This window comes from Quercus lobata, chromosome 9 (genome assembly GCF_001633185.2).
Source record: "Quercus lobata isolate SW786 chromosome 9, ValleyOak3.0 Primary Assembly, whole genome shotgun sequence".
Lineage (NCBI taxonomy): Eukaryota > Viridiplantae > Streptophyta > Magnoliopsida > Fagales > Fagaceae > Quercus > Quercus lobata.
The window spans coordinates 6,236,391-6,243,542 of NC_044912.1; the positions used below are offsets into that span (position 1 = coordinate 6,236,391).

General features: G+C 31.9%; 2 protein-coding genes across 2 annotated transcripts; both read right to left on the minus strand.

Moving 5' to 3' along the window:
* Positions 1-242: 242 nt before the first annotated feature.
* Positions 243-1,331, minus strand: LOC115960827 (germin-like protein subfamily 1 member 14). The gene is made up of 2 exons (XM_031079820.1): positions 1,140-1,331; positions 243-962 (listed from the first exon to the last, which is right to left on the minus strand). Exons 1-2 carry the CDS (start codon positions 1,267-1,269, stop codon positions 412-414), a joined length of 681 nt encoding a protein of 226 aa, XP_030935680.1. The 5' UTR covers positions 1,270-1,331; the 3' UTR covers positions 243-411.
* Positions 1,332-5,339: 4,008 nt separating this feature from the next.
* LOC115961660 (germin-like protein subfamily 1 member 13) lies at positions 5,340-6,405 on the minus strand. Its single transcript, XM_031080597.1, has 2 exons — positions 6,219-6,405; positions 5,340-6,039 (listed from the first exon to the last, which is right to left on the minus strand). Exons 1-2 carry the CDS (start codon positions 6,349-6,351, stop codon positions 5,492-5,494), a joined length of 681 nt encoding a protein of 226 aa, XP_030936457.1. The 5' UTR covers positions 6,352-6,405; the 3' UTR covers positions 5,340-5,491.
* Between the last annotated feature and the right edge of the window lie 747 nt (positions 6,406-7,152).

Consider the following 7,152-nt stretch of genomic DNA (forward strand, 5'->3'; position numbering starts at 1 on the left):
GCTCACAAATTACGTGAGCCAGCTAGGGATGGCCAAAGCTAGCTTGGGATACACCATGTGAGCTGAAAATGGAAATATTCAATTTATGTAATTTTGCCTATTTTTTTGGTAGGCTTTTTTCATTTAAATGTAGTTGAGCTTCAGTCTACCTTAAATAAAATGTATCTTAAAATATTATGCATATTTTTTCCTTTTTTTAAATTTAGTAAATAATGGTTTTACTGCATAAAATAATAGACAAATTGACAAATAAGGGGTACTAAACCCAACATTATTTTTATATCCCAAATCCTCCAAATTAAAAAAGAATTACATATATAAGCAATCGTTTTATTTTATACTAGTTATGATTGCAAGGGGATAAACATAGCTAAATGACTAGTGCTTCAAGGCACTTACAAACATTTTTTTCTAATAATTGTCAACTTCAAATTTTTTCTGAAGCTCTTCAACCACATTTTTGTCGAGTTGGAAGGCCTTGGTGAGAACATCAGGATTAATGGGAGGATTAGATCCAAAGACAGCATCTGCTATTGTGATTACGCCTGCATTTTGGCTGCTGAAAGCAGAAATGGCAATTGCTTTAGTTTTTCCCACGTTTAATTGGAAGTGAATGAGACCAACTGGAAAGACAAACACATCCCCCTTATTTAGAGTTTTGGTGAAGAGGCGATTCTCTGTGTTGGATGTTACAAAACCAACAAAGAGAGTACCCTCCGCGACTACTAGAACTTCAGTGCCACGAGGGTGAGTATGGGGAGGATTTTCTCCATATGGTGCAAAGTCAATTCGAGCCAAGGATACGCCAAGAGTATTGAGGCCTGCTAACATGTCTACGTTCACAGTAGTGACGTTTGACCCAACTTTATTATCTGTGTTCCCAGCAATGTTCAATCCCTCAAAGAAGAAATCTTCAGCTTTGACCAGCTTTGGATCCTTGCAAAACTTTCCATTAACGAATACTGCATAAAGGAATTTTTGTTATGGACACTTTAAAAAGAATGCTCAAGAATTCAATGCAGAAAATAGTAAGGCCAATTAGCTAATAATATTTCTTCCATTAATATTCCGGTTAGTGTAGATTCTTCACATGACAAAAATAATGCAAAAACTTGAAAAAGAAAAAGAAAAGTATGTACCGGCTGATTTGGAGTCCGAGTAGTCCTTAAGTGCAACACAAAAGTCCTGCAGGGGATCGGGGTCAGAGGCAAAGGCAAGAGAGAATGCCACAGCGAAGAGGGCAACAGTTAAAATGTAAGCTTTCCTCATATTTCAGGCTAACTCTATCTTCTGTTCTATATATTTTTGCTTCGGGTGAGGGATGAGAAATGTTGCATGGAAACCATGTCTATTTATAGATAAGACACATTGAATAGGTCTATGGTTTTCCATAAGTGAATGATATGTAGACTTGTTCAGTCTTCCGATATTACCAATTTTCTTTTTGATTGCCAAATTATTCTTTAACTACTACCCCATGCCTTGAATTTTCAACAAATTAGACCAGTTCAATGAAAATATCTTACAATTCTATGTTACTACGGCACAACCAATCTTAACAACCGATAGATTGAATTAGTAGGTGTACTAAACCTGTATTTTGTTCTAACACTGTACATCATCTCTCATCTCTGTCCAGAATTGATCAAGCTCTGAACTAACTGAACACATCGTGTGTATTCAACTGATTGGATGTGTCTGTATTTCTTCAAGGGGTTGTTTGTAACTTAATATTTTGGTGGAAAGTTTCTCTGTGACTTTGTCTGCCTAAATTAAATAGAACGGTTGATAATTACTATTGTTGACCCAATAATTAGATGGATTCAAAGCTTGGTACGAATGTGATAGTTGTGGCTGCATTTCAAGAATATGCTGGATCGTATATGCCTGGGTTTCAAAATTCAAATGTTTATCTTAACTTCAGAGTGTAATCCATTGAGTATTGGATAGCATCAATCAACATCAAGTTGACAACATCAAGCTATCCAGTCTTCACCTGAACCATGGAAGATAGGTTTCAATAGACTTCAGTTCAGCTTGAGCTTATGGTCAGCTTTGTTATATTGCAAATCTGATTTAATGAAATTAAATCAGATTGTTAATGCGTTGATTACTCTCAACTTACACTATTTTTAATTCATTTTATGCCAAAAAGGATAGAAGAAGAAGAAAAAGATAAAGAAAGTGATAAATTTGGTTGGTCTTCCTAGCTTATTATTATTTATAGACAAAACTTAAATGCTGCTTTTCAATGTGCTTAAATTGAAATATGTCTATAATCTATATTGACTAGTACAGTATAAAATGTATTTTTTTAAAAGGAAAATTAAATTAAATTTGCTTATGCATTTGAATTTAATTAAGAAAATGAATTGCATTTAACTAAGAAATTATATCTAAGTTTTATCGATTATTTATTTTTTTAATGACTTTTTATTTTTCTTCTTCTTAATATTCTTTAACCACTTCTATCTTTACTACTTTTCAACTCACATGACCAAGACAAATTTGGAGTAGGCAATCTCATCATCGAAACTCAAACAAGGTGCCTGCATTATACATATGCTATCCTTAATGATAAAGCCACTCTATATTTTATTACAGTGAGTTAAAAAATTGACATAACAATGAATGTAATTGATGGATTTCAATAATGTAATAAAAACAGTAACATTTTTTTTGTTTTGTTTTGTGTGACATGAATTTATAAAGGTTATATAGTAAAATTTGAATTATCCCTACTCTCTATCACTACTCACTTCGGAAAAAAAATCCTGTGCACTTGTGCTTACCATTGATTTCCTTTTACTTTTTCTTTTTCTTTTCTTAACAATAAAAAAATAGTTAAAACTCTCAAGTTCAAAGCTCCTATATTCTCAAAGGGGCTACACTCTCCAATTTATGCCAGTAATTAAATCACTTGAACTTGATTTAATTAATAATTTAAAAAAAAAAATTGTGCAGTATGAACCATGTCATTTTCAGAATCAAATATTTAGTTTACAATTTGGTATTCAAGTTGGAAATTTAGTTTACAGTATGAACCATGTAACCAAATTTAAAGTAAGTTTTATGAACATGCAAACGTATTATATAAAGTGTCTTAATATTTTCATCCTTTTGAATAGAATTAGCTGCTGCTGCTGTAGTCTAAATGATGGTAACTTATGGTCTAAGTGTATGATAGCCTGTAGATTTTATGTCATACTTTGAAAGGATTAAGTTTTCGGTTTTAAATTTGAAGATTTATTTTGTTAAGTTCTGTAATTGTGGTCGTCCGATCAAAGCTAGAACAGGTTCATGTCAAGGAAGTCAATACCATATAGGTACTAGGTAAATATACCGTACCAACCGTTAAATTGGTACTGATACTCCTCCAAAACGTACCAGAAAAAATTCTAGGTTGTACCGGCTTATTTCGGCTATAAGCTTGTATCCAATATATATATTGAAAAAAAATCATTCAAAAACATTTCATTTAATCTAATATATTAATTAATGTACTTAAGCTAAAATGTTGATTTTAAAATTTATGTTGATAAACATAAAATTTCATAAATTCATAATTACATAAATAATACAAATATATATTTAAGTATAGAAATATATAAATAGCAGTAGTCTCGAAACGGTACATCGGTATTAATCAGTACTAACATATTTCGTTCCCCTAACCAAACTGAAACAGCCTTAGGTACAAAATTGACTCCCTTGGTTCATGTTCATCTACAATTTAATTATAATAGAGTTGCTCACAAATTATGTGAGTCAGCTAGGGATGGCCAAAGTTTCAGGGGTGGCGCCATGTATAATTGAGGGTGGTCACCCTCAACTTGGAAAAAAAAAATTATACTTTTAAAAAAATGAAATTCTAAATTAATATGGGTTGTTGACCACCCTGGAAAAAAACTTGACAACCCTAAAAATCTCTTGAGCATCCTAAATAAAAATTTGCCCGATATTATAAATAAAATTTCACTTCTCCAAAATTTTGGTCCATTGAAGATTGAACCAAAAAACTGTGAGAAATGTTATGTTCACAACATGTTCTCAACACTTTCATAACAAATTAATTTTAAGTGACAGGTTATTACTAGTGGACAAATTTTTTTTTTTTAATGATATGTGAATTTAAACTAGTAACAATTGCCAATTAGTATTTGTTGTGAAAATATTGTGGACGTAGCAATTCTCAAAAATTGTCTAAACAAAAAAATTAGCCTAAAAGCCCAAATCAAATGTTTAATTGTGATATTTTAAATTGTGTTTTCAAAAGACTTATTTTAAAATTGCAATTTTGTTAATAAAAAAAATGCCTATTTTCCAATAACGAGTCAGTTAGTGCTTGGTTTAGTCTTTAGTTGAATTTATTGGATTTATGTGATACATCTTGTACATACACATATGCACTAAGATAATACCTCAATACTTTATCGAACATGATTAATGTAACGGTTTAATGCCTAAGTTGAATATGATGAATGGACTTGTAGCTTACCCTTTCTTTTTTTGTTTGCACTATGGACAAATTTCTTAAAAGGAAATCACTTTTATTGTAAAATTTATCTTCTAAGCAAATTTGTATTCACTTGAATAATCTTCTTTTAGATCTTAGGCTATGAGAAAAAGTCTCATCTTTTCACCCTAATGATCGAGAGAAAATAAAAAGAGCATATTTAAAATAAGATGTTCTTGTCAAACTCTTAGCCATGATTTCCCTAAAAAGGAAATTAGTGGAGCATTGTTTGATTTAATCCAGATTAGTTTAAAGAATACAAAATACTGGTTGGAACATATCATAAAAAAGGATGATGCATTTTGTTTATATTGTTACTTATTTAGCAAGATGTTGGTAATTGAAAGGGAAATCAGTAGTTTAATGATTACTTGGTTGTTTATATTGAAAAAGATGTGACTAATAACATTAATAATGAAGCTATCATACAACAATTTCAAATTATGAAAAACTTGTAGAAGGAAATTTTAAAACTTTATGTATATGCGACAGTTTTTTTTTATGTCAATATATTCAAGTTTTATTTTATTTAAATTTTGTTTAATTTAAATTTATTAATGACCGCCCTGAACAAAATTTTTGGAGCTGCCACTACAAAGCTAGCTTGGTATACAGCATATGAGCTGAAAATGGATGTATTCAATTTATGTAACTGTGCCTGTTTTTTTGGTAGCTGTTTTTCATTTAACTGTAGTTGAGCTTCAATCTAACTTAAATAAACTATAGCTTAATACATTATGCAATTTTTTTTCTTTTTTTTTTAAATTTAGTAAATAATGGTTTTACTGCATAAATTAATAGAAAAATAGACAAATGAGAAAGATTTACTTAACCCAACATTCTTTTATTATATCCCTGACCCTCTAAATTTAAAATGAGTTACATAAGCAATCGTTTTATATTATTCTAGTTATGATAAGGAGATAACCATAGCAAAATGACTAGTGCTTCAAGGCACTTGCAAACAATTTTTTTCTACTTTTCAACTCCAAATTCTTTCTGAAGCTCTTCAACCACATTTTTGTCAAGTTGGAAGGCCTTGGTGAGAACATTAGAATTAATGGGAGGATTGGATCCAAAAACAGCATCTGCTATTGTGATTACGCCTGCATTTTGGCTGCTTAAACCAGAAATGGCAATTGCATTAGTTTTTCCCACATTGAATTGGAAGTGAATGAGACCGACTGGAAAGACAAACACATCCCCCTTTTTTAGAGTTTTGGTGAAGAGACGATTATCTGGGTTGGATGTTACAAAACCAACGAAGAGAGTACCCTCCAAGACTACTAGAATTTCAGTGCCGCGAGGGTGAGTATGGGGAGGATTTTCTCCATATGGTGCAAAGTCGATTCGAGCCAGGGATATGCCAAGAGTATTGAGGCCTGGTAATGTGTCTACATTCACGGTAGTTACGTTTGACCCAACTTTATTATCAGTGTTCCCAGCAATGTTCAATCCCTTGAAGAAGAAATCTTCAGGTTTGACAAGCTTTGGATCCTTGCAAAACTTTCCATTAATGAATACTGCAAAAACGAATTTTTGTTATGGACACTTTAAAAAGAATGCTTAAGACTTCGATGCAGAAAATAGTAAGGCCAGGTAGCTAATAATATTTCTGCCATTAATATTCTGGTTAGTGTAGATTCTTCACATGAGAAAAATAATGCAGAAACTTGAAAAAAAGAAAAAGAAAAGTTTGTACCAGATGATTTGGAGTAGTCCGAGTAGTCCTTAAGTGCAACACAGAAGTCCTGCAGGGGATCGGGGTCAGAGGCAGAGGCAAGAGAGAATGCCAAAGCGAAGAGGGCAACAGTTACAATGTAAGCTTTCGTCATATTTCAGGCTTACTCTATCTTCGTTTCTATATATTTTTGTTTTGGATGAGGGATGAGAAATGTTGCATGGAAGGCATGTTCTATTTATAGATAAGACACATTGAATAGGTCTATGGTCTTCCATACGTGAATAATATATAGACTTGTTCAGTGTTCGATTATTACCAATTCTCTTTTGATTGCCAAATTATTCTTTAACTACTACCCTGTGCCTTAAAGTTTCAACAAATAAGACCAGTTCAATGAGAAAATATTACAATTCTATGTTACTACGGCACAACCAATAGATTGAATTAGTATGTGTACTAAACCTGTACTTTTTTCTTACAATGCACTTCATCGCTTATCTCTGTTCACAATTGATCAAGCTCTGAACTAATTGAACACACCATGTCTTGTATACAACTGATTGGATGTGTTGGTATTTCAAGGAGTTGTTAATAACTTAATACTTTGGTGGAAAGTTTCTGTGTGGCTTTTGTTTGCCAAAATTTTTTGGAATGGTTGATAATTACTATTGTAGAACCAATAATTAGATGGATTCAAAGCTTCTAGTGTATTAGGTAACTGCTACAATCAACGTCCATAGGAAGATAGTCTTTGTCCATGGGAAGATACTTAACCTTTCAAATGTGTTAGGTCCATGTTTTTAGGTTGAAAAATATGAATAACAGTAACAAATTAGAACCCAGTTTTTCTAGTTTAGTGTATAAAGACAACTAAACTTTTAATGTTGTTGCAACTAGACCTCTTCTTTGCAAATTTTTAATGATATGGAGCAAAAAGAGGTTAAATTGCAGA